This window comes from Bison bison, unplaced genomic scaffold, assembly GCF_000754665.1.
Source record: "Bison bison bison isolate TAMUID 2011002044 unplaced genomic scaffold, Bison_UMD1.0 scf7180017864163, whole genome shotgun sequence".
Taxonomy (NCBI): Eukaryota; Metazoa; Chordata; class Mammalia; order Artiodactyla; family Bovidae; genus Bison; species Bison bison.
In genome coordinates, this window is record NW_011494735.1 from 4,734,053 (window position 1) to 4,761,731 (window position 27,679).

Sequence of the window (27,679 nt, forward strand, 5' to 3'; positions counted from 1 at the left end):
TTGTATGTGCTGAAGTCCAAACTGGGCTTAAGTCCAAATTGTATTCTGATCTGGAGCCCATGTTGAAGAGAGAATATGATCTACTCAGATACAACTAAAAGTTGACTAAATTATAAGAAAAATATATTACTTCTAAAATCAATGAGATTTCACCTTAACAAAAAAAATAAGCAAACCCTAACACTCAACAGAAAAAGAACATGTCTTAAGAGTGAATAGCTTGGGTACAGTGAGAATGTCTTACCAGAGCAGATTTTCCAACGCCTCCCGAGCCAAGAACGACTAGCTTATACTCACGCATGGTGCAAACTTGTAAAAGCTAGTACCTTATTAAGAAAAAAAAAAAAAAGAATTCTTAAGTAATATCTTTGCATTCATGTGCCTCTTATATAAACAAAACATTCAAGCATTTATTTAAAATGACTACTATACCATACCAAGATGGAGCATTTCATAAACAAACTTACTAAAAGATGCTACTGGTAGGGCTCTTTATAAAACATCACAAGAAAGAAATCGCAGAATTCTAGACGTGATTCTTAGTCCTATCCTATATTCAGTTACTATAAAATACTCTATCAAGAAAAAAGGGGGGGCACTGAAAAACTGCATTAAGGGGCATTCTGTTGGCTAAAAGATGGCAGTGATAGACATGTTATCTCTTTCCTGAACCACCTGTAATCCTGAATCACAAGTACTTGAGGTCTACTAAGTACAAGGATATCCCCAATGAACAGCAAATAAAATTCCTGCCCTCAACTGAGCTAACTTTCTGGTAAAGATGAACAGGACAGACGAGGGATTTGCAAACAAATCCAACCCCCTGTTTTTGTACATAAAGCTTTATTGAAATACAGCCACATCCATTCATTTGTGTATTGTCTGTGGCTGCTGTCTTGTAATGGCAGAGTTAAGTCCTTATAACAGAAGCTATCTGGTCCACAGAGTCTAAAATATTTACTATTAATATGAAGCATTCACAGAAAAAACTTGCTGGCCTCTGAGATACATAAATGGTAAATGAGTTAGCAGAGACAGTTGACCAAATATCTATTACTGAAGTTTGTGTGCGTGTGTGTGTGAGAGAAGGTTGAGGGTGGTGTGTGGATGGGGTGGCACAGAGAATCAAAAGTAAATCTCAAGAACATGAGTGTCCAGACCGATAAAAGTCTACTGAGTGTTCGGTATGATGAAACAGGGGAAATCAAATAAACATAAAACCCAAAAGAAACAATCCATAGCAAGGCTCATCATTTTAAAATTTCAGCTTACTATTGAGAGAGAAAGAAGCTCCTGAAAGTTTCCAGGATGGGGAATAACATGAGAATACAAAGCTCCCACATTTCTAGGGAAAAAAATAATAATTTGCCAGTGGCTATGGTACAAAAGTAGCCACCAGACCAGGCTTTAAATCCTCTTCAATCAAGAGATGACAGTTCTTTACTTATAGTAACACAATACCAGGACTGGTCTGAACACATTTAACCCACCAATAACCATTTACTTTAGTGAATATGCTTCTGTGATCAGCCTATTATTGATAGCCTCTTACTTCTGAACGTCAGTCAATTAAGAATGGGCTCACTTTGACATATTTCTTTGTATTAAACCTCTTTATATGTTCTTTCCTTCTGGTCCATACTCTTGGAAGAAATCCTGTGCTTTATCTATCTGGTAGCTCAGATGGTAAAAGAATCTCCCAGCAACGCAGAAGACCCAGGAGACCTGGGTTCGATCCCTAGGTTGGGAAGATCCCCCAGAGAAGGAAGTGGCAATCCACTTCAGTATTCTTGCCTGGAGAATTCCATGGACAGAGGAGCCTCGAACAGGGCTACAGTCCATGGGGTTGCCAAAGGGTAGGACACGACTGAGCAACGAACACTATTACTATATGCCATCCTTTTATTTCTCTTTAGGATGCCGTGTTTAATACCAAGGACGACTTTTCAAAAATTTCTCCTTCACTTGTGCCTTTAAATACATAGATCACGTACTATATTTTTCTCCATTCCTTAATTGGGGGGTGGGGATGGGGGGAGCTGGAAGAGACCAAATTAAAAAAATACCAAAAAAGTCAGTTGCTAACTTTCCCACTTACTAGTTGCTATATTTTATTTCTAAACTTAGTGAACTTATCATTCCTAAACACTTCTCTCCAGTCCTGGAACACTGTCTCCTTAATTTTTGTGAACTGTACAGTTCTTACCAGATATTTCATGAAAAAAGATATTAAGTAAAAGTTGAACCACCTTTCAGTTTCAAGAATATCCCACATGGTAGTGTGCATTTAATTTATGACAAGTTGTTTTCTGTAAATGTGTAGCTGAAGTCAGATTTATTTATTTTAAAGTCATTTAAAAATAGGATTACTTAGGTGGTAATTCTATTCAGTTCCATGTAGACATTATCCAACCACACAGACCTACATTAATATTTGAGAAATATTTAAGAATAAACTTAGGACTCTAATGAAAGACACCTTCAAATTTGTGTTTCTTAACCCAGCTAGAGGGAACATGGTAACTTTGGGGTCAATTATTTACTAAACAGCATCCCAAAGAGCAAATCAATTAACTTTAACACAAACAGACTTATTTCCCTGCATCTTTTATCCTTTAGGTAGCTGGGCTGTGCCACTTTTTGATTCACTTCTTTGCAATTGTTATAACTTAAAAAAAAAGAGAGAGAGACTTCAGTGAACACCCAGCAAAATGCCAACAATCAGCAACTGTTTCACTTGACTGACACTGCTTTTACAGTTGGTAATTAATTCATTCCTGCCTTTGAAAGTTTGTGGATCTTTGGACTTTGAAATTCCCTAAAGACTCTGTAAGACTAGTAGTCTGCTCTGTTCAGGGCAGGCAATATCAGACCAGGGTAGCTTTTCCTTAAGTAATCAATAACTTCAGCTATTGAATGGTGTTGCTCATTCTTTGATAGTCCACTTAAGATCCTCAGCTGGCATCATTCCAAATGATGCCCTCAGACAAACAAGCGTATTGAATGGGCTGCCTGTGTTCAACTTGTTTGTTCTTAGATTTTCCTATCACATGAGTCAGTAACGACAATGATGGGCGCTCCAATCAGTCCCTTGAACTCACACTGTTAAATCTGTTATTCTAGGATTTATACCAAGTAGGTTTTTGTATAAGGCAATTTAGGCTTTTGATTTTGGCCTGGAGTGTACTATTTAATACATATTTTTGCCATTAGTTCATAATTCTTCAGCTACTTGCTTTGTTTTTTGTTAGTCTACTTGTGCAAAATTTTGTCTAATGTTCTGTTTTGTTCTGAACTGTTTTGTTTACATTCACTGTAAAAGGAGAGCTGTTTGGAATGGATGGACACGTAGGTCTGAAAAGCCTCCAGTGAAATTCAAACTGGCCCCAAGCACTAAAGGTTGAAGATGAGTACAATCAGTGACCAATTTAGGCAAAGGTGAGTGATGGGCCAAACTTCACCGTGGGTCACTCACTTTCATGACAGCATTACAAGGTCATGAACTATGGGGCTAATTATGGGGCACCTTCCTAACTTCTGCTTGGTCAAGAGACCTGAAGATCTGTTTGTAAGAACACATTTGTTAAAAAGAATTCTTTAAACTCTTTCTGTGCTGCTATAATGGTGCACACGAAAGTCCCAGTTGATGTTCTCAAGAGCATCAATAATGCTGAAAGGAGAGGCAAGTGCCAGCTTCTTACTAGGCTTGCTCCAGTCAGTTTCTGTGCTAATATGATAATGAAGCATGATTACACTGCTGCTGCTGCTAAGTCGCTTCAGTCGTGTCTGACTCTGTGCGACCCCATAGACGGCAGCCCACCAGGCTCCGCCGTCCCTGGGATACTCCAGGCAAGAACACTGGAGTGGGTTGCCATTTCCTTCTCCAATGCATGAAAGTGAAAAGTGGAAGTGAAGTTGCTCAGTCGTGTCCGACTTTTAGGGACCCCATAGACTGCAGCCTACCAGGCTCCTCCGTCCATGGATTTTCCAGGCAAGAGTACTGGAGTCGGGTGCCATCACCTTCTCCGATGATTACACTAGTGAATTTGAAATCAATGATTGCAGAGTTGAGAAAACTGTTGTGAACCTCACAGGCAGGTCAAACAAGTGTGGAGTGATCAGCCCCTAGATTTGAGGTGCCACTAAAAGATCTAGAAAAATGGCAGAATAATATGCTCCTAACCTGTCAGTATGGTTTCACTGAACTGACAACTTCAGCTGGCATCACGGACCATGAAGAAGCAAGATAAAAACACAGGAGAGAAATTCCTGGGATTCTTTTTCTAGGGATAATACAAATATGAAAATAAAATGCCTCAACAGAAAAAAAAAAAATTAAAAGCACACTTATATCATATCATATTCCCTCATAGCTCAGTTGGTAAAGATCCGCCTGCAATGCAGGAAACCTCGGTTTGATTCCTGGGTTGGGAAGATACCCTGGAGAAGGGATAGGCTACCCACTCCAGTATTCTTGGGCTTCCCTTATGGCTCAGCTGGTAAAGAATCCACCTGCAATGCAGGAGACCTGGGTTCGATCCCTGGGTTGGGAAGATCCCTTGGAGAAGGGAAAGGCTACCCACTCCAGTATTCTGGACTGGAGAATTCCATGGACTATACAGTCCATGGTGTCGCAAAGAGTCAGACACAACTGAGCGACCTTTACTTTCACTTACTTTCATTTTCACTTTATATCATATTGAGGAATAATTTACATCCAGTAAACAAGTAGATCTTAAGCATACAGTTAAATGAATTTTGGCATATGACAATACCCTCCAACCTCAAACACATCTCTCATTAACATTTAAAACACTTCCATTATCCAAACAGTTCCCAATGTATCTCTTTCCAGTTAATTACCCCAACACCTTTTTTTTTTTTGACTCTAGTGATCTCTTTCTTATTTGTCAAGGCCATACCTTTTCTAAGAAAAACTTCTGTGTCTTTTATAAACTTCCAATATAATCTTTTGACTCTTGCACTTACATCGGTAAATTACAAAAATGGGGACTTTGACAACTACATACAGCGTAACAACAGGACTTACGGCCAACTTTTAAAATGTAAAAATTAACACTTTCAAAGGAATTATAAACACAGAAAAATTATGAGAAAAAAATAACATTCAATAATCAACTCCTCTAATTGGTATTCCAAAGATTCAAAATAAGATGACTAAAACAGCCTTCCTTTACTCCCCTGCTCAAACCTTTGGAAACCTACCCTCTCTGAACAATTGTCTTTTTATACTTCCCAAAATGCCTTTCTATTCCACTTACTCCTTGATCATACCACTGAAATGCACTACCTTTCTTGACAGTTTTTTAGCAAAGAAATCTCTTAAATTGCTAGAGTAGAAAGAAGTCAGAGCTGTAGAAACTGAATTTAAAAACTGGTCTAGAGTTTAGTTGGAGTAATGTTTAAAGATTTTTCTAAATCTCAGGTAGACAAACAGAAATTTGTTGTAGAATCCCAATTGAATTACTAAGTACTTAATTTTATCATAGAAGAAAGAGATTAAGAGCAGGACAGTAAAGACCAGATTCAAACAGTCCAGCACATTAAAAAAAACTGGCCTCGAGAGAAGAAAAATCTATTTAGGAAATATACTATTTCAGGGGTAGATTGGTCAACATTTAAAACTATAAACAAAATGAACACAGGAAACAAAATTAAAAAATTAACTTCAGGAAATTTGAAAGAGAAACATGTTCTTTCTTTCTGTAAATGGTCTAAAGACCTGAACAGGAAACTGAAAATGAAAAACTGGAAACTCTACAGTAGTTGAGCATTTTCAGAGATCCTCACAAAGTAAACAAGCTAGAAAGAAAAACTAAACCAAAAGGTTTTTGTTTTCTAAGAAATGGGAAGCTGTGAAAGAGGACACTTGTACATACTATAAAAAGTAAACATTTCTGGGAATTACATTTCTTAATGAGATGACTAGGGTCCTTCTTTCTTCCCAGTTGCTTCATTTATCCATAGTATTACTTATTGCTAGAATGAGACAGGTTCACCCACATTACTGCTTTATTAGTAATTTGTTCCTTCTATTTATTATTGATAAAAAGCATAGTATGGATATAGATCATATTATCTTTATCCATTCACCAGCTCATGGATATTTGGTTTGTTTCCAGCTTGTGGAAATTATAAATAACACTTATCAATTTAATTTTAGTAACACAAACAAGAATTTTAACTGCAGAGCCCTAAGTTCACAAGAAATTGAAAACTTTTCAAATTTTCAAGTAGGAAATATGAAAATTATCAACAGACTTTCAAATACAAAAACACAGTGACAAAACACATTTAACTTACTAATAAGCAGCTTTCTAACAAGAACACTGATAAGAAGGAACCACAAATGAAGTTAAGTCATCCTCTTTCATTAGTTTTTTTGCCAATGTTTCCTTATATGGACAAAAAAGCAAAATATTTTTATTTAAATCCTACTAAGTACCAACTCTTCGGATAGTATTTTCCTTAAAAAAAATAAAATAAAAAAGCCAAGACTGGAACTAATACCTATTTTTCAAATCTGTGCCTTATACTACACCAGCTTTGAAAAACTGTTTACAGATTCTAAGCCAAAGATAAAAAGAGGATTTCATTATGAATGCCAAATCCGACTGGTTGGCAATGGCCATTAGTTCAGTTTTCAAAATTTCATGCATAATTTTAAGATGGGTAGAGTTACATCAGAATTTCAAAGGGGTTATGATAATTGTTGTTTGAGTCACTGAAAACAATTGTTCTCATTCACTGAACCCCAAAGAAGGACAATTTTGACAGCATAGCTGTCATGCTATAAACAGTGGTTCATAGCATCTACATTTTAAATCCTGATTTTGTATAATCTTTGGCAAGTCATGAAACCTTTTAGAGCTTCACTTTCCCTACAGGGAAAATGGAGACAGTAATGCCTATTCGGTAAGGTTGTGAGATGGATATACAAGAACGTAAACTCCACAAAAATGACAATGTTTGTCTTTTATTATATCCCCAGAACCTCAAACAATGACTGGCATATGAAATGTGGTAATTTCCCTCAAGAGTCCTTGCACATAGTAATAATCAGTAAAAGATAGCTTTAAAAATAATTGTAATAGCAATGGTCTGGGCTACTGCTCGATACAGTGTAGCAGAACTGATGTTCCCTCATCTGAGAATCACTGCTCTACCCTTTTACCTACTAGTTTAATAAAACACTAAGAAAGTAGGAGGAGCACTGCTATTCAGTTTTTGTCTAGTTTATTAATAGAAAGTTTCTTCTAGGTAGGCAAAAAGATACAATGCATAGGCTAAAACTATTTTCCAATCATATGTGGGTTTCCATCCATAATTTAGTCCTCCTATTACTACAACCAGTTTGGAATACGTTATGTTAAAAACTAACTGAACTATATTATAAATTTCGCTATACTTACTATATTCTACTAAAATCTAAGAGGCATTTTTAAAATATATTTTAACATCTCTGAAACTGGAATGTATCTTACAGGAAACTCTCGCTGTCAATACAAAATGTAATATATATATATTAATATATACTAATCTATCAGTATTTTGAATCATTTTAAGATGTAGTTTTTCTTCTGACAGTTTTATTACTAATAAACAGTAAATTTATAATACACAAATGAAAATGAAAGCCAGAAGGTGAAAAAGGAGTCATGGAGTTGTCTTGTAATTGTAGCATGTTATTATAACTTAAAAATGGTGAAATCTGTTGGAATTAAAAAAAGGGGGGGGAGTACACGAAGGCAGTCAGAAGGTATAAAGGTAGTATAAATAAAACTAACACTGCTTATGTTATATAAAAGTTCTTAACAGAGTAAATCTTAAGAGATCTCATTACAAGGAAAAACACTTTAATTTTCTATGTATATGAGACAATGGATGTTCACTAACTTGTGGTAATCATTTCACAGTGTATCTAAGTCAATTCATTATGCTGAACACCTGAAACTTTTACAGTGCTGTACACCAATTTTATCTCAATAAAACCAGGGGAAAAAAGGTGGCCAATATAAACTCACAAATGCCAAGTTTAGCCAATCACTCAACTCACAATGAATAATAATTATAAAATATTGATAAAAATATTTACTATTCTGTATTACATATAATGGGCTTCCCACATGGTGCAATGGTAAAGAACCCACCTACCTATCAATGCAGGAGACGCAAGAGATATTGGTTTGATCCCTGGGTCAGGAAGATACCCTGGAGTAGGAAATGTCAACCCACTTCACTATTCTTGCCTGGAAAATTCTATGGACAGAGGAGCCTGGTGAATTACAGTCCATGGGGTCACAGAGTCAGACATGACTGAGACTGCACACATACGTGTGCATACACACACACGTTGCATATAATATTCTTCATTAATAAGACTCAGGGCACACCCAAGGTCAGATATTACTGCCCCTAATTAAGATCTACAAGATTATAAATCTAAAAATCATTGGGGAGGGACTTCCCTGGTGGTCCAGTGGTTAGAGTCTGCCTTGCAGTGCAGGGAACATGGGTTTGACTCCTGGTGGGGGAACTAAGATCCCAGATGCCATGGAGCAACTAAGCCTACACGCCACAACTAGAGAGCCCACCTGCAGAAACTACTGAGCCCATGCACCACAATTAGAGTCCGCGTGCCCCAACAAAAGATCACACATGACACAATCAAGATTCCATGCGCCACAACTGAGACCTGATGCAGTCAAACAAGCAAACAAACAAAAAACACCGAGGAAACTTTAAACACCATTACAAAATGAAAAACAGATGCAGTAAAAAACCTCTTGGCTCTTTAGTTCATGTTGACATATACTGAAGACCTACTCAGAACAGAGAATTGTGCTAAAACCTGAGAATTAAAAAAGAAAATCTAAGAAATAACACCTTCTATCAAGATTACTGTATTATAGCACTCAATATTCAACATGCATATATGAGTACCTTCTACATGTTAGGCTTTGTTCCAGGCAAACAGAATAAAGCAGTGAATAAAATACCCTGCCCCCAAAATTTACAGCTGGGGGGGTGGTGGTTTGAGACAAATAAAATCAATATAAAACATGGTAATTTGACAAGTACTATGGAGAAAAAACTATAGAACTAATTAAGGGAGATAGCAAGGAATGGAGAGATTATTTTAATCAGGGTGGTAATGAAGGACTTAAAGTCAAAGTACTATTTAGCTCAGTACTCAATCATTTCAACAAATTGATATTAAATCCTATTTTTCAACAAAAGACTATCAATCAGGCTTTGTTCTGCTCAGTATTTTTAAATCAACATCTTTGGTGGGGTGATGTTCAATTAATTTGTGGCTGAACTTAAATTTGGATTTGAGATAGTTATAGACATTTGTTTAGGATCCACAAGAGAGCTCAAGACTTCAATGTCCTTCCTTCCTTTGCTATTTGGGGTATAAATGGGATTTCTGGTGGCTCAGACGGTAAAGCATCTGTCTGCAATGCAGGAGACCCAGGTTCGATGCCTGGGTTGGGAAGGTCCCCTGGAGAAGGCAATGGCATCCCACTCCAGTACTCTTGCCTGGAAAATCCCATGGACGGCAGAGCCTGGTAGGCTACCGTCCCTGGGGTCGCAAAGAGTTGGACATGACTGAGCGACTTCACTGTCACTTTTCAAACACAGTTGGTCTTATGAGGTAGCATTATTCAATATGCACAAAATGCCCCTTGGTGATTTTCTTTGCTAACTCTATATAGGAGAATATTCATTGTTATCCTTCACTGTAGGAAAAAATAACACATGGACCAGGACAGAATGTTCCTGACTCACAAATACTTGGGACGCAGTCCTTAGGAGGGTAACGTCAGAAACATCTGAAGTATTTTCACACCATCTCAGCCCATAGTGACTGCTCCTCTTTCTGACAGGCTGCATCAAATACTGTAGAACTTGATTATACACTCTCTTGTTTTGCTTTCTAAGAGGAAACAAAAGGTTGTAGAAAGCAATATTATCTTTTGATTTAAGAGGTGTGGCTCTATTTTAAAAGTTGTAGGCATGTAAACGCCTCCAGGACCAAGGTGTTACTATTAGCGAATAGTGTGGATTATGGCCAAATAAAGTGAACACTTATACAGCTAAAGTCATTCCAAATCTAAAAACTATGAATATTGTGAAAACCAACACACTTAAAATTATGGAGATCTGGACTCTGGGTCACCAGTATTTTTTTTTACTTCTGGACAAAATGAACTCTAAGGTCCCTTTCAATTCCAAAATGTATTGTTACCTCAAGTTTTGAAGAATTATAAAGAGAAATAATTTTTTTTAAAGTATCCTACTGTTATACTCCTTCTTAATTAGTATAAAATGATATATCACTGTCCATTGAACAACATGGGTTTGAACCATGTGGGTCCACTTATTTAACAAAATAAATCTGTATCACACAACTGGAGGTGGGCTGACTCCTTGGATGCTGAGGGCTGACTGTAAAGTTATACTTGAATTTTTGTCTGCCAAACCTTCACGCTATTCAAGGGCCAACTGTGAAATTCTGTTTTGGTAATAAAATTTAATGATAATGTAAATATTTTTTTCCTAACTACATAATGGAGGCTTAATATTATAGACATTTTAGAATTATCTTTCAAATACAATACAGATAAAGCTAAATAAAAAGGCTCGAAACAATAAGGACAATCTTCCTGTTCATTTGCTGTCCTATCTATCAATACTACTGGGCACCAAGGCAAGATACATTTTCTTCTTCCTTCTGGCATGCTAGTCCAAAATGTTTTGTGAGGTCAATCAAGGGTTCTTTCAAACTAATTTAAGATTAGGGCCTAGGCATGAGGTTCTCCCTCAGGAAATATACTTCAACTATCAACCCAAATGAAGAGATTGGTTGTACAGGATTATACATATTGATTACAAGGATTAAGACTGGGAAGTAAAATATAAAAAGAAGCAAAAGGTTGTTGCAAGAGGAAAGTTTACATATAAAATATGCAAAAATGTGGAGTGGGGACCAAATGTCACCAGGGTGACCGATAAAACACTGAATAATGGATTTTAATTAAAGACTGCTTTACTTCTATTCCAGATAAAATACAATACACCATCAAACCAAAGGAACTTGGTAAACTTTGTTTATATTAATCCAGTAACAAAACTGTATCCATAAAGTTACCATGAAAATGCTTGAAATCAAGATTATCTTAAAAAGCAAACACATATTCTTTTTTTTTTTTTAATGATGGACCTATGTTTTAATAAAACAATCCTATATTTTAAGAAGATGAAACCAAACAAATACTCAACTGACATTTTTAGCAACTTTCCTTAGTCAAGTATGGCCAATTCAGTTATCAATAAGGAAGTCATTTAGCTAAGTTTGAGGACCAAAGTTAACTTCTCCTTATACCATAAAAGTAAAAACTATACTACCTTTGCAGTCCAGGGTTGTAAAACATGGATTCCAGAAATAAGAAGATCTAGAAAACTGGCTATTTATTCAATTTACCAGTGAGTTTTCACTGATTTCTAGGCTTGTGTTTTACCTATAAAACAGTGATTCCAATTTTCACAGAGTTAATGGGCAGGTTAAATAAGAACACATATTGTCTATAAAAGCCTTAAATGTTTAGTCATTACCGTATTTATTTTGGTGTTCCCTATTTGGTTCAGAAATGTTTGTCAAAAGAATGACTTAAAGACTAATAATTCATTTCAGCAAAGGAAAGAAATATTTAAAAATTTCTAAAGGCCACTAACAAGTTAACTCGGAGAAGGCAATGGCACCTCACTCCAGTACTCTTGCCTGGAAAACCCCATGGACAGAGGAGCCTGGTAGGCTGCAGTCCATGGGGTCGCTAAGAGTCGGACACGACTGAGCGACTTCACTTTCACTTTTCACTTTCATGCACTGGAGAAGGAAATAGTAACCCACTCCAGTGTTCTTGCCTGGAGAATCCCAGGGACGGGGGAGCCTGGTGGGCTGCCGCCTATGGGGTCGCACAGAGTTGGACACGACTGAAGTGACTTAGCAGCAGTAGCAACAAGTTAACTATTTTTAGATAAAATGCCATTTAAGTTCATTAGTTGTTGACAGATTATCATGAATTCCAATGGAAAATGAATTACACAAATCCTGACATTAAACACAAATTAAGGGTCTTCCCTGGTGGTCCAGTGGTTAACACTCTGCACTTCCACTGCAGGGGACACAGGCTCAATCCCTGGTTGGGGAACCAAGATCCCGCATGCCATGCAGGGCAGCCAAAAAAATACATACATACATACATGAGATGCTCTGGGCATATATCTCAAAAATTCAATTAAAAAAAATTAGTTTCTTATACTTGTCCGGTAGGAACTGTAACTTCAGTTGAAAACAAAATGCCCTACAGCAGGAATAGTACGAAAACCAACAACTTTTGGGTTCCAGAGACACTTGCCTGCTCTTAACTCTATAATCGGAGAAGGCAATGGCACCCCACTCCAGTGCTCTTGCCCGGAAAATCCCATGGACGAGGAGCCTGGTAGGCTGCAGTCCATGGGGTCGCTAAGAGTTGGACACGACTGAGCGACTCTTACTTTCACTTTCACTTTCCACTTTCATGCATTGGAGAAGGAAATGGCAACCCACTCCAGTGGAGCCTGGTGGGCTGCCTTCTATGGGGTCGCACAGAGTCGGACACGACTGAAGTGACTTAGCAGCAACAGCAACTCTATATAATCTTGTTCTTTAAATCAATCTCATTAATAAATGTAGAAAGTAGGTTATAAGAAAGTGAAAGAAAGAAGGTGAAGTTGCTCAGTTGTGTCCAATAGCTACAATCAAATTAAAATTCTCCCAAAATTGCTGTGTGACACAGGGAGCTCAACCAAATGTTCTGTGACAACCAAGAAGGGTGGTAGAGGATGGGACAGAAGTTCAAGAGGGAGGGGACATATATATACCTGTGGCTGATTCATGATGATGTAAGGCAGAAACAAACACAACATTGTAAACCAATTATCCTCCAATTAAAAATAAATAAAAGTCTACTAAAACATTGGTAATTCAAGTGATTTTCCTATCCTCAAGTTGTTTAGCTACAACCCTCCCTTCATACCCCTACCCCACTCCCATTTGAAATTCTGTGATTTTAAACTATAAAGGGCTAAGTAAAAACACTTAACTACTGGTTCCTAAAGTCAAGTGACACTACCTCTCCCACTGAACACTTTCTGGAAGAGATATTTGATTTCTCCTTTCTGCCTCCTACTCCCAAAGTAGTATTTTAGTAGCTAAAGAGGATTACTGTGCCCTCTTCTCACTCTTAAATAAAATTAACTAATTCAAATGTTGAAAGAATCTGGACTAATCTTTTAGACACAATGTTAGAGTACAAAACTTCTGAGTAGATTAAAAAATTATCTTTTTGGAGGAAAAATTAAGATGTCCAACCACTAACTCATACCGTCTCTTAAAAATAAAACGTCTGGAGCTTCTGGAACTGAAAGGTCCAGTGGTTAAGACTCTGCACCCCCAGTGCAGGGGCACGGTTCGATTCCTGGTAGGGGAACAAAGATCCTACATATCTCACAACACAGCCAAAAAACAAAACACCCTCCCAGACAAACAAAACCAAACAACTACTAACAGGGAACTGCAAAATAAACAGTAACTTTAAAACAAATACTACTGATATGAGAGGACAAATGGAAAATGTTTGCAATCTTACTAATTTTATACTCCACCAAGAAAAAGGCCTTTTTTGTAAACTAGATTTCTAAATCTACTCAAGCACAGAATTTGCAGACCATCAAACTGTTCATAGCATTTTCTCTAGCCTGACCGTATTTATAACACTTCACAAGAGGAAAAAAATTCTTCCTTTCACACTTTTCATGGATTAATATTGTCTGTAAATGAAGCTTATTTCAACATACACCATGATGTGCAATTTAAGCTGTTTCCAGTTTTATTACTGAACTTTTTACTGCATTTCCTTTCAGTTCAGTACCTGATGACATCTCTGAGAGAATATACTAACTAGAGTATAACTATTAGTAATCTGACAACTGCAGAAGAACCACATAAAGAAATCATAATAGATTTCTTGTCAATACATGAGCAGGGCAGTTAAGTGAACCAAAAAAAAAAAAAATCACAAAAAAAGGAGACCCCAACAATGTTTCAAAAGCAGGCAAGAATAAATTAATGGGGGCTCAAGATCACCTTATTAGTTTCTATCAGCTGGATTTGTGTCCCCTCTGGTCCCCCAGGTCCTCGGACATGTCCTAAAAATTACCTGTCAGCTTTTTACCTCTTGTCAGATCTAGCTGTAAATTGTAAATTCTACAGGCATACATAATGACTCAAAGATTTGCTGTGCTTGCCGAACTGAATTTAGGTAACGCAGTGTGGACACTGGCTTTATTATTTGCTACATATCTTAGAATTCCATACATACACATAACTAACAGGCCTTAGTTAACTATATTTTAAATTGGAAAAAAACCAAAGGTAAAATAGGAAAATATAACAACAGTTAAAGAGCACAGATTTTAGATCACCCAGGTTAGAATGCTGGTTCTAACACCTATTATTAGCTAAATGATCTTGGTCATGTAATTTAACCTCTCTGTGCCTCATTTCCTCATCTGAAAATGGGAAAAAATAGTACTTCTTTAAGCTAAAAAAAATTCAAACAAAGTAACTAATTCCACGCAAAATGCTTAACACAATGGTACTTAAATTTTTTTAACCTAGGCTGTCTACAGCGCTTAAAACCTGAAGCACCTGAAAGGCTTCAAAAGCACACTACAGTATACTAGGAAACCGTACACCCCAGGGAGTTGTCATTTGTCTCTCTTTTTCACCCCATTACCAAGTCTGATCCATTCTACCTTGATGTCTCTGAAATCAATTCCATTCTCTCCAGTCCATTACCTTATAAGGGCTCTCATTATTTCTCATGTGGAAAAAGTGGGATATAGGATGCAAATATGAAGGGAAAACATTAATTTATTACACACTTGAATGTTCATGACCAGATGAGAGATGTTAGCCTTAATTGCAAAGATAAAGAGGCAGGGCATTCCAGAAACTTGAGAAAAAACAAATATGACAGCTATATTTCAGTAGCTTTTTAAAATGTTTATAGCATTTGTACTGTGTTAGCTCACAATCAAGTAGAGTTTATAGAACAAAATACTACTACACAGAAGAGAACTGACTGCCTAGAAGGACATGCTTAGTCGTGTCCAACACTTTGTGACCCCATGGACTGCAGCCCATGAACCTCCTTGTCCAAGGAATTCTCCAAGCAATAATACTGGAGTGGGTAGCCATTCCCTTTTCCAGGGTATCTTCCAGACCCAGGAACCAAACCCACGTCTTCCACACTGCGAGAGACCACTTGCAATGCAGGAGACCTGAGTTCAATTCCTGGGCTGGGAAGATCCCCACTTCTTCCAATCCTTGGAAAAGCAGATGGCAACCCACTCCAGTCTTCTTGCCTGGGAAATCCCACAGTCAGGGAAGCCTGGAGGAATACAGTCCATAGGGTTATAAGAGTCGGTCACGACTTGAGAGACTAAACCACCACCAAGGATATGGCTAGGCAAGGTTTCCCTAAATGGATATTTAATCCAGACCATAGGCAGATTCACGGGGAGATGAGGGCATTCTGGGAAAAAAAGATTAGCATGAGAATTCATTACATCATGAGTACATGGGAAAGGGTGGCAGGTCAAAGAGGATGGGGACTCCTGACCTGTATTCTGTAAGAAACTGAGAAACAAAAAAGAGTTGCCAAGTTGGAAAATGAACATGTGTGTTTTAAAAGAAAACAGAAGAAGAGTATTAGTTTTCTGAACTCTAGGAAATAGTTTAGTGCAGGTAAAAGATCACGACTTAAGTCAGGACAGTGATAGAAGGAATAAAGAGAACGGATACTTGGGAAATGTCTAAGTCAGAATCAAGAGAACATGGGGACAGACTAGAATGGGTGAGGAAAGGAAAATGAGATGTAGCATGATCAAACAAATGGACATAGAGGAACTAAACAGCCTCTTGATGAAGGTGAAAGAGGAGAGTGAAAAAGCTGGCTTAGAACTCAACATTCAAAAAACAAGATCATGGCATCTGGTCCCATCACTTCATGACAAATAGATGGTGAAAAATGCAAACAGTGAGAGACTTTAGTTTCTTGGGCTCCAATGTCACAGCAGAGAGTGACTGCAGCCATGAAATTAAAAGATACTTGTTCCCTGGGAGGACAAACCTAGACAGCATACTAAAAAGCAGAGACATCACATTGCCAACTAAGGTCCATACAGTTAAAGCTATGGTTTTTCCAGTAGTCATGTATGGATATGAGACTTGGACCATAAAGAAGGCTAAGTGCTGAAGAATTGATGCTTTCAAACTGTGATGCTGGAGAAGACTCTTGAGAGTCCCTTAAAGGAGATCAAACTAGTCAATCCTAAAGGAAACCAACCCTGAATATTCACTGGAAGGACTGATGCTGAAGCTCTAATAATTTGGCCATCTGATGCAAAGAACTAACTCATTGGAAAAGACCCTGATGCTGGGAAAGACTAGGGCAGGAGGAGAAGGGGGCAACAGAATGAGATGGTTGGAAGGCATCACTGACTCAAAGGACATGAGTTTGCAAGACAGGGAAGGACTCTGTCAAACAGTAAAGGACAGGGAAGCCTGGTGTGCTGCAATCCATGGGGTCACAAAGAGTCGGATGAGACTTAACAACAACAAATCTCAATTTTAAGGTTTTATCATTTTAGTTGTCAACCTTTATCAAATGAACTCTGATGGAGTCTTTTGCCTGTTTATGAGAAAAAGAAATAGGAACAGAAAAAAATGCTGTACAAAACCAAAAACCCTTCTAGTCTTAATGAGTTTCTCAGTATAAAACACTCAAGTGACTAGCTTGTACTGTACAACCAACCATAACATATAAAAATTATTTGCCTACACTGTGTCTTTCGACTTTGTCTTTTTCCTCTTTATCTTTTTACATGGGAGAGTAAGCACCTTACATCCTATTTCTGATTTCTCTAGGAACAGATACAACTGCTATGGTGACACTATCGCCAGTGTTTGTTCCATATTTTTTAAAAGAAAGTCTAGCCTAAAAATAAAATGTATCTATTAAAAATCAATAAATACTACTATAAGCAAAAAAGGGCAGATTTCTTTCTCATGTGAAAAGGATATAGCTCTTCTCAACTTTAATGTAAATGTTCCTGTTTTCTTGTCTTCTCACGTTTTTTCAACATCCAGATCCCTCTTTACATTTCTACACAAGACTTAATGTTGGATACACTAACTTTAAGGGAACAAGTAATTTTTCTACAACAATGTGGTCCAGGATATAAGCCTCAAGTCTCACAAGGTGGCAAAAAGAACCATAAAAAGCTAAAATACCAAATGGAGTCTATTCACATTCTTAAAACAAGAAAAATAACAAAAGAATAACAACCAAAAAAACTATCCCCAAAGAGCCTATTTTAGCCCTCAAATTAAGGACACTATTTAGTGCATGTCCCAGAATAGTTTCTGTCCCACAATGGCTTAACTGCTGACAAAATTTCTAAGGATTTTTAGTAGCCACTTTAAGTTATACACCTGCTAGTAAAGATATTCTCAGCCAAACTCTGATTTACATAACATGAACAGACACAAAAGCTAATTCCTGCACAGGAATGACTATGCACACATTACCCTAGATGTTTCTTTACAAACACAGTCTCTGTTAATCCATGGTCCAAGCTTAAATCACTTGAAGAGGTAAATTTCAAGCTGCCTTGGATTTTGCTGTATCTTATAAAAAAGTACATTTAAATAAAGCGTTAATCATGTGACATGTTAAAAAATTTAGCACTATGTTCTGATAAAGGTACCACTACGTTCTGATAAAGGAATACACATATTCCAAATAGATAATTAGTCAAATGCATTTTTATTGGAACATTAAAGAATGTCTGTCCAAAATAAGTAATATTCAGAAACTTAATAAAAGCCCAAGTGTCCCAACACTCCTCTCCTCTGAAGCCAATCACCTAGTTACCAGGCATTTATTAAACTGTCCTAACAGTTATAGGGCTTTCGAGGAGGCTTAGTGGTAAACAACCTGCCTGACAATGCAGGAGACACAGGTTGGATCCCTGGGTCAGGAAGGCCCCCTGGAGAAAGAAACGGCAACTCACTCTAGTCTCCTTGTCTGGGAAATCCCATGGAAGGAGACTGGCAGGCTACAGTCCATGGGGTTGCAAAGAGTTGGACACAACTTAGCGACTGAATAACAACAAACAGTTATAAGCAAAAAAGACAGCTACGTCATAAAGTGGACATAGGGTGACCAACAGTCGTGGTTTTAGCATTCCAAGTCTTGTGTCCCAGGAACTTCCCAGTCCAAGCAAAACAAGGTAGCGGGTCACCTTTGGTGGAACACATACTGATAGGAATTTTCTTCCTCTCATGTTTCATAGTTTTAAACATGTGAAACTGCGAAAGCTTAGAAAAAATCTTGCAAACGTACTACAAAGCTTATCTTTTTTCACTATCATTTTTTTCTCTGAAACAAAACATGGAAATTAAAAAGCAAACTGTGCATAGCAGCACTTGTATGAGCCAAGTTTGAGTGTTTATGGTACCAAACAGTATTTGTACAGCCTTTACAATTTACAATGTATTTTGACATGACTTTTCTCATTTGGATAAAAATCCAAGGAATTTGTCATGAAGGAACAGTGTCCCTTGCTTAAGCAGGAAATCACAGTTTTCATCGAATTAGTATCTGAATATGTATTCAGTGCAAATGATCACGAGGGTTACAAAGATGAACAAAACATACTTGTTCTCAAGAAGCTTACAATTTTTTAAGAAAGATGAGACAAAAATCATGCAAACTGTGAGAAACACAACAATACTATGGAAATTGAGGAAAAGGTCAGGAACAGATTTATGAAGATAGCAAATGACTAAAAGTTTTGGCGTTAAGGAAAACATACCAGAGAAAAGTGAAAGCAAAGGCACAGAAGGCAGCAAAATGTAGGAATATGACTAGACTACAAGAGAAAGCACGGTCTGAGTGGACCTCAAGGTAAAAAAGAACAAGACGGTAAAAATAGCAAGAGAGTCTACAGTTAAGATAAAATGAAGATCTCTGAGTTCTGGTCAAGAGATCTGACTCATTTTGTAACCAACCACAGTGGATATTTTGAAGAAAACTATACCAATATGGAGAAAATTAAAGGCACTTCCCCTTCTTAAAATCTATCAATTTTTAATTGAAGGATAGTTGCTTTACGCTTTACAGTACGGTGTTGATGTCTGCCATACCTCAATGTGATTCAGCCGTGTGTGTGCGCCCAGTCACTTCAGTCGTGTCCAACTCCTTGCGGCCCCATGGACCGTAGCCCGCCAGGCTCCTCTGTCCCTGGGATTCTCCATGCAAGAATACTGGAGTGGGTTGCCATGCCCTCCTCCAGGGGATCATTCCAACCCAGCAATCGAACCCAGGTCTCCTGCATCTTCTGCATTGCAGGCAGTTTCTTTAGCACTAAGCCACCAGGGAAGTCCCATACATACATCCCCTCCCTCTTGAAGCTCCCTCTCACCTCCCACCCCATCCCAGCCCTCTGTTGTCATAAAGCCCTGGTTTGAGTTCTCTGAGTCACCCATCTGGTTTACATGCAGTGTTGTGTATGTCTCCATGCTGCTCTCTCCATGCGCTCCGCCCTCTCCTCCCGCCCCCACGGTCCGGGAGTCTGTTCTCTATGTCTGTGTCTAGACTGCTGCCCTGCAAATTGGCTCATCAGTATCGTTTTTCTAGATTCCATATATATATATGCGTTGTTAATACATGAGGTACTTTTTAAATGAATAAAAGGAATTCTAACAGAAACCAGGATAATACATATAGAAAAGTTCAGCATTTTATTAAATATGATTAATATATGACCTACTTTTAAAATGCATGAATTGATTTGTAAGATAAAATCTATTAACAAATATGATGAAAATCAAAATGAAGAGGTTAGAAGCAATATGCTGCATAGAGGAAAGAAACTGCAGGAGACTAACAGAAGACAGTTAAAACAACTGGTCATTTCAGTTTTATCCCACAACACCGTATGAATACGAAGCAGCTATTACATTCAGACAGAGCAGATACTAGACCCAGGCATCCTAGGTGCCCCCCCCCTCCTTTTTATAACAAGATGCTAACTTTCACACCTCGCCATCTGGTATCTAAAGCATCCTGAGATTACTGTTAGTAACACTACCACAGAACACCGCACTTAGGGTACTTGCCTAAGATCTCATCTGTACTGACAAATGAGGCAAATATATGGGGCAGGCCATATTTTTTGGACTTTCCTGAAGCTCAAACAGTAAAGAATCTGCCTGCAATGCAGGAGACCTGGGTTCAATCCCTGGGTCAGGAAGATTCCTCTGGAGAAGGGAATGGCAATCCACTCCAGTATTCTTGCTTAGAGAATCCCATAGACAGAGAAGCCTGGACGGCTACAGTTCATGGGGTCGCAAACAGTCGGATATGACTGAGAGACTAACACTTATTTCTTACATTTTTCCTCAAGCTGCTTTGAGTATACCTAAAGCATTAAAGGGCTTCCCTGGTGGCTCAGATGGTAAAGAATCTGCCTGCAATGCAAGAGACCTGGGTTTGATCCCTGGGTTGGGAAGATCTGCTGAAGGAGGGCATGGCCACCCACTCCAGTATTCTTGCCTGCAGAATCCCCATGAACAGAGCAGCCTGGTGAGCTACAAGCTGCGGGGTCAAGAAGAGCTGGATATGACTGAGTGACTAAGCACATAGAAAGCATTAAAAAAATAATCAGTTAAGGCTTAAATACCTCATGGCCAGAGATCTACATATAATGTTAATTGCCGTATAACCAACACTTAACACAGTGTCTGGAATACAAAGGCAATTATTTGTTGAATGAATCAAAACCAGTTTCCAGCCCTAGAGCACAGGTTGGCTAACTCCAGCCCACAGGCCAAATTTTACCATGTCTGTCTTAGGTAAATAATGTTTTGTTGGAACACAGCCATGCAATTGCGTACTGTCTACAGTTACTCATACTAAAACAGCAGAGTTGAGTGGTTGTGACTATATGGTCCACAAAGCCCAATTAACTGGCCCTTTACAGAAAGTTTGCTGATACTGTCCTGGAAGAGCTAAGGATAAGGATAGATCTTGTCTATTAATTCACTGGTGGCAAAAGGGATTTTTTATTTTTTTTGCAAAAGGGCTTTAGTTCAAACAGCTACTCAAAATATTAATGGCTACCAGGAGTACAGTTGTTAATGATTCGGGACACAAAGGGAAAAGAGTACAGTCCTCAATGATCAATGTCTGTTATGGTTTAGGGAAAGCAGAAACAGGATTGTAAATAAAAAACCTTTGAAAACTTCTGCTGTAGAATATTTTATAAAGTTAACATTGTTGTCTGATAGTTTCATAAAGATGAACTAGCTGCAAAATAATATGCAAAAACCTCAACAGAAAACCCCAAAAGGAATAAAGAATGGTCCATGTGAACGCTTAGGACTGTCTCACAAACAACAATTTTGGTTCTGGCATGGTTGATGTTGCTCTATTTCACAACATTCAAGAGGCACCTTATTCACTTGGTCCACAGATTCGATTGTTTATTTGTGAGGATGAAAAAAGTATTATTAGGAGAACTTAAGGTAAGACTCCAACATATCCCAAAACTCCATCATGTTTCACAGATAAAACAGGAAAGGGTGTCTTGGTTAAAGTATATTCTTTACACGTGAAGCTAAATTTGATTTATTAAATCTTCTCACTTTGATTATGGAAGTAGTTAATATAATAAACAGCCTAACATTAAAAGTATTCATGCCACTAGGACTCTGCAAAGTTTTCTTTCAGATTATTTTAAAAAGTTCTTTGTTTCTTGGGCCTATGTCAAGTACTTTGCCCCAGCTACCAAGGGAGCCTGCAAAAGCTAGTACTTGGCATTTTCAGATTATCCACCAAGACTCATTTAGGTCTGCGTGTTTTCAGACACTGAGTCTCTCTAAAGATAAATGTGAACACCCACATCTGTCTGTTCATATACGACACTTATAGTCAGATATTATGTTTCTGTTAGATGCAGCCTGGCCGGGGTATTAGCCATACCCTGGCAGGCTAGGAAGTAAAGAGCCATGCATTCGATATTTAAGTGGCAAGGCACCGATGGGAATGGTTGGACGGGATGTCTCAAGGTCAGATCAAATTTATATCTTAAAGCCCCCAAAGTCTAGGAGAATTAAGTGATATTAGACCAGTGGTTATCAGTAACATCTCTCAATATCATAGGAATTAGATACGTGTGTTTTTAAAGTACTGATAAAACCTCCTTTCCTCAAGATCCTAAGACCTATATCCCTTTTTTTTGCTTCCAATTAAGTGTTCCCAATTTAGTACAGAAAGGTCTTTGTGTTCCCGAGGCCTCCAGAATATTTTAAACAATCCTTAGTCATTCAAATAATCCATTCTTAACAGCTTAGCTTCCACACATCACACAAAAGAAGAGATACCACCACTCCAAAGGGATGACTATTTGGGGGAGTAAGAAGGTTAACCAGATATTTTACTATGTTCCTAGTGAAGCCACATTTCTCCAAGCCTCCTGAATTTGTGAGTCCAGAATTTAACACTTATACCAAAGGTGCTCAATACTGTTTGCTGAACAGGTTGCAGAATGAAATGATTATATCAATTACAAAGATATCCTTATTAGTTAGGAAAAGTACTTGTTTTCATGCATCTCAAGAAATCAGAAGTGAAGCTCTTTACTACCAGCAGATAGATTAGAATTCAAGTTAAGGGTAAGGATTCCCGAACAAATCACATTCATTTCTATGAGTGGAAAAATGTCACAAACATTTAACAGATATTCAGATTTTATAATACACTACCCTCCACAAGGATAGGGGAACACTTTTTAAACAGAACTTTACAGTCTGTTTCAATATAAGGCTGAATTCAGAAATAAACCGAATTAGTCTTCTACGAGAAAAGGAACAAATGACTACACAAATTTTTATTTCATTTTAGTGTTCCCTTCCTGAGATTTTAATGACAAAGCTTAATATGACTGTCCCCAAATGCATTTGAAACCATAATAAGAATGCCATAATTTTAGACTGTGGGTTTATATAATTTGCATTATATTCTAAGTGAAATTTCAAGACCAGGGCACTCCTAATGGAAAATTTCCTAATAAATGTGCCACAAGTTTAGAAGAGAAAAATTAACCAACTAACAAAAGATAGTGGAAACACAAGTACTTAACATAGTTTTCTCTAATAATGTTATTACCTTAATCTAAGCAACAGTTTATGTTATTTAATGCCCACACTGGTTTATGTAGCTAGCTGTCTAATTTAATAGTTCTTCCTGTTACACTCTAGCCTCCTCAGTTTATTTACAGATGCACTTAGTACCCAGTAAAATAAAGACCACTTAGAAAAATAAAAGGCATACCACACTTTGGAAGCCATAAACAATGCTTACATTTGGCTTTGTCATACATTATTCCACTTACGAGTATAATTATTAGGTCAATAAGCACTTTTTAAAATAAAGTAGCTTTGAAACATGCCTGCCTTGGCAATTATGGATACAAGTCAATATCTAAAAATAGCACACACGTTTGCATTCTTGGACATTAACATACACCAAATGAATGGATAAAGGCAATGAGGACTGAAGTTATAGGTAATTAGGCTGCTAGAATGAGGTGAGCATATGTGGAAAACACAAAAAGTGGGCAGGTACTTATGATCAATCCTGAGTTTCAAAGTAGGATCTTCAGATTTTTAAAATTCTTTCCTTGTCAATACCAAGTAATTCCACCAAGGATGTTACAATAGAGATTATGTTAGTCCTCCCATATGCCTATTCTAATTTTCTCTTGTGCTCTCAGCTCACAATTAAATGTATTATATAATTCTTAGAAACCTATCAATTGGGAGACAAACTGCAGGGTATAAGACTTTCAAAATCAAAGACGAAACCTTAGCTAAAATATGAGCTCTCAAGCATTAAAAAAAAAAAAAAAACCTACTCCTTTCCAGGCACTAATATACACTCATGAATCTCTACTACTTTCAAACATTTAACTGGACTCGAATTAGGTGGTTCTCCTATACCTTTAAAGACTTAACACCCTCAGCAGTGCCTTCCACCCTAAGTCTGTGTCAAAATGAACTCCTTGGCAGAGACTGTTTCTATACTAACTGCTTCAAAGTAACATTTTCAGACCCTGATGTCCTCACCAAAGACACAAAGTAATAAAGAAGAAAGTCTTTCCAACTATTTAAGACCCATTTCTCAGAAAATCTGAAATCAGAAAATCTCTGAAACCTGAAGTTTAATTTAGTGGCAAAACCTGACCTAATATAACATTTTTATACAGCCAGATTTCACCTAAGCACTGATGTGAAGCTATTTACAGTTTTTGTTTATCCCATTTACTGTAATTATTCATGCTTCACTTTAGAAATATTAAGTGCTTGATTACTCTTACTAAAATTCAAAACAAATCTTTCCCCAAAGTTCTGAATTCCTAATTACCTGGCACCAAGGGTTATAGGTAAAGTATTATGGACCTATAATCCATTTCATAAACATCTACTACAGCAAAATACTCTTGAACAACTTTTCACCTTTCTAATTTCTGTGCTGTCTACCTGGGGTTCACTGTTAGTCTAAAACTTACCCCTTCAATATCATGTACACTCTCACCTCATTTTCAAGGTCATCTTGGACTACTAAAGTCTAAGAGTTTTCACTTCTTTCTTTGATTCTATAAGCACTCATCTATATCACTCATTTGGGTACTATTTGGAACTTCCATTTACATTTTGTGATTATTAAATTTTCATGTCTTTGCTAAGAATCTTTTGTGCATAATAACGCAATTTAATCATAACATACAGTAACTGAGATCAACTAGCTCTCAATTACAGCAGTCAGATGAATGAGTCCTCAAGAGACAGATGCCCTAAATAATGAGGGATTATAGCTGGAAATAAATGTAACACTTAAAAAAAAATTCAGTGTAAGAAATAGCCTATGATGGGAATTGATAACGACAAGCCATTGAACACTGTATTCTCTCAACTAAAATTATACAATTTGTCAGACTAGCCATCATCAAAAATCTACAAACAATAAATGTTAGAGAGGGTGTGGAGAAAAGGGAACCCTATTGCACAGTTAGTGGAAATGTAAATTGATACAGCCACTATGGAGAACAATATGGAGATTCCTTAAAAAACTAGGAATAAAATTACCAAATGACCCAACAACCCCATATACTGGGCATATACCCTAAGAAAACCATAACTGAAAAAGACACATGTACCCCAATGTTCACTGCAGCACTATTTATAATAGCTAGGATATGGAAGCAACCTAGATGTCCACTGACAGATGAACGGATAAAGAAGTTGTGGTACATATACACAATGGAATATTACTCAGACGTAAAAGGGAATGCATCTGAGTCAGCTCTGGTGAGGTGAATGAACCTAGAGCCTGTTATACAGAGTAAAGGCAGTCAGAAAGAGAAAAACTAATGCCGTATATGAACGCATAGATACAGAATCTAGAAATGTGGTACTGATGAACCTATTTGCAGGGCAGGAATAGAGACACAGACAGAAAACAGACTTTGGACACAGCAGGGGAAGGAGGGGGGACAAACAGAGTAAAAACAGCAAAGTACTCTCACCTCATACACATAGTGATCAAACTTTTACTCTAAAACCATAATTTCTAACTGATAGATAATATTGATTTATCCTCTACAGAGGACCCGCTGGTGGACAAGATATATCAGTCACTAAAGCACCATAGTGCTTTTCATAGTGGAGTTTACCACTTTTGCTCAATAGCAGCCCTGCTCCCTAGAAAAAGAACTTCTTAATCACCATTCTCTTTCTTTTTGTTCTACTTCCTGCCCTTTCACCTCTTCCTTGCCTATTATTACCATCATTACTACTACTACTACTACTACTACTACTACTAAGTCGCTTCAGTCGTGTCCGACTCTGTGCAACCCCATGGACTGCAGCCTACCAGGCTCCTCCATCCATGGGATTTTCCAGGCAAGAGTACTGGAGTGGGGTGCCATTGCCTTCTCCCATTACCATCATTACTTTCATGTAAACAATAGCAAAGTGTTATAAATGCTCTTCTGTATTTAAAAGCTTGCAAATCTAATCTTTTCTTTGTTGTTGGTGGTGGTGGTGGTTTAGTCGCCAAGTCGTCTCCGACTCTTGCGATCCCATGGACTGTAGCCTGTCAGGCTCCTCTCTCCATGGGATTCTCCAGGCAAGAATACTGGAGTGGGTTGCCATTTCCTTCTCCAGGGGATCTTCCCGACCCAGGAATCGAACCCAGGTCTCCGCATTGCAGGCAGATGATTTACCAACTGAGCTATGAGAGAAGCCCTTTCTTTATTGAAGGATGACCAAATACGAGACAGAGCTCTCAAAAAAAAAAAAAAAGCTTAAGTATAAAAAATCCTAAAATAGAGGGAATTTCAAATATTTTTTTAGCTAGCAAATAAAACTATATAAGCAATAGCAAGTGGCAACTTTGTGACTAGTTTGCATGTCCAGGACATAAAATATGATCACAGTATGTTCTCTAATTCAGAACAGCCAGAATGGCTGACCAGTTAATTATTTAATATAGGGAGCACTAAAGCTTCCTATTAAACTCCCCTACCTTACTGCAGGATTAGCTCATGGAAGCAGGAATTCTAAATACTTAATCCCTGAAACTATCCTGAAGTTATTACCTTTTCACACTTTTCTAAACCACGTCGTATCCTCTCTCTGATACAAACCCTGTTCTTTCAAGTAGTGATGTTCAGACTCAATACTCTGTTTCCTCACAGAACGTACCCATTATTTCCAGGGAAATAACTGGCACTAAATTTCCAAGAAACTAGGTACACTACAGACTATAATTTATGTATCTTACTTCTTTCATAATCTGAAATTACTTGAACTGCATGCAGGTTAGCTTAAAAATCCTTTAAAATTTGGAATAACCCTAAGACACGACTTTTATAAAAATGGTTGTTTAATGAGGTTTGTTATTAAACAAACATAAAAAAGGAACAACTTTCTTCTAGAAGGTAAAAAAATAATTTGTTTTGGAGAACTATCATGTCAAATTCTCAGGTCAAGGAGGCATTATTAACCTCGAAAGGGGAAAAAATCCATAGCTTCACTGTATGAAAGCTACTGTGCTCTGCTCAGTCGCTCAGTCATGTCCAACTCTTTCTGACTCCATGGACTGTAGCCCACCAGTCTCCTCTGTTCTGGGGATTCTCCAGGCAAGAATACTGGAGTGGGTGGCCATACCTCCTTCAGGGGATCATTCCAACCCAGGGGTCAAACCCAGGTCTCCCACATTGATTATTTATTTATTTATTGTCTGAATTACCAGATGAAAGCTACTACATATCCTAAAATTGTGAAAGACAACTATTAAAAATATATTCAAGGTTATGTGAAAACCTGAATACAGCATATGCAACCTATCTATGGTTAAATCATCAGATGTACAAAACAAGTATTAAAACCAGAAAGTGGCTTAAAAAATTACATAAT

The 27,679-nt window shown here is 37.6% G+C and overlaps 1 protein-coding gene across 1 annotated transcript in view; it reads right to left on the minus strand.

Moving 5' to 3' along the window:
* RAP1B (RAP1B, member of RAS oncogene family) overlaps positions 1-27,679 on the minus strand; it is a 43,710-nt gene that overhangs the window by 9,307 nt on the left and 6,724 nt on the right. The window contains exon 2 of the mRNA XM_010841563.1: positions 245-326. Coding sequence (XP_010839865.1) covers positions 245-301 — 57 coding nt within the window. The 5' untranslated portion in view covers positions 302-326. The remainder of the gene's footprint in view (positions 1-244; positions 327-27,679) is intronic.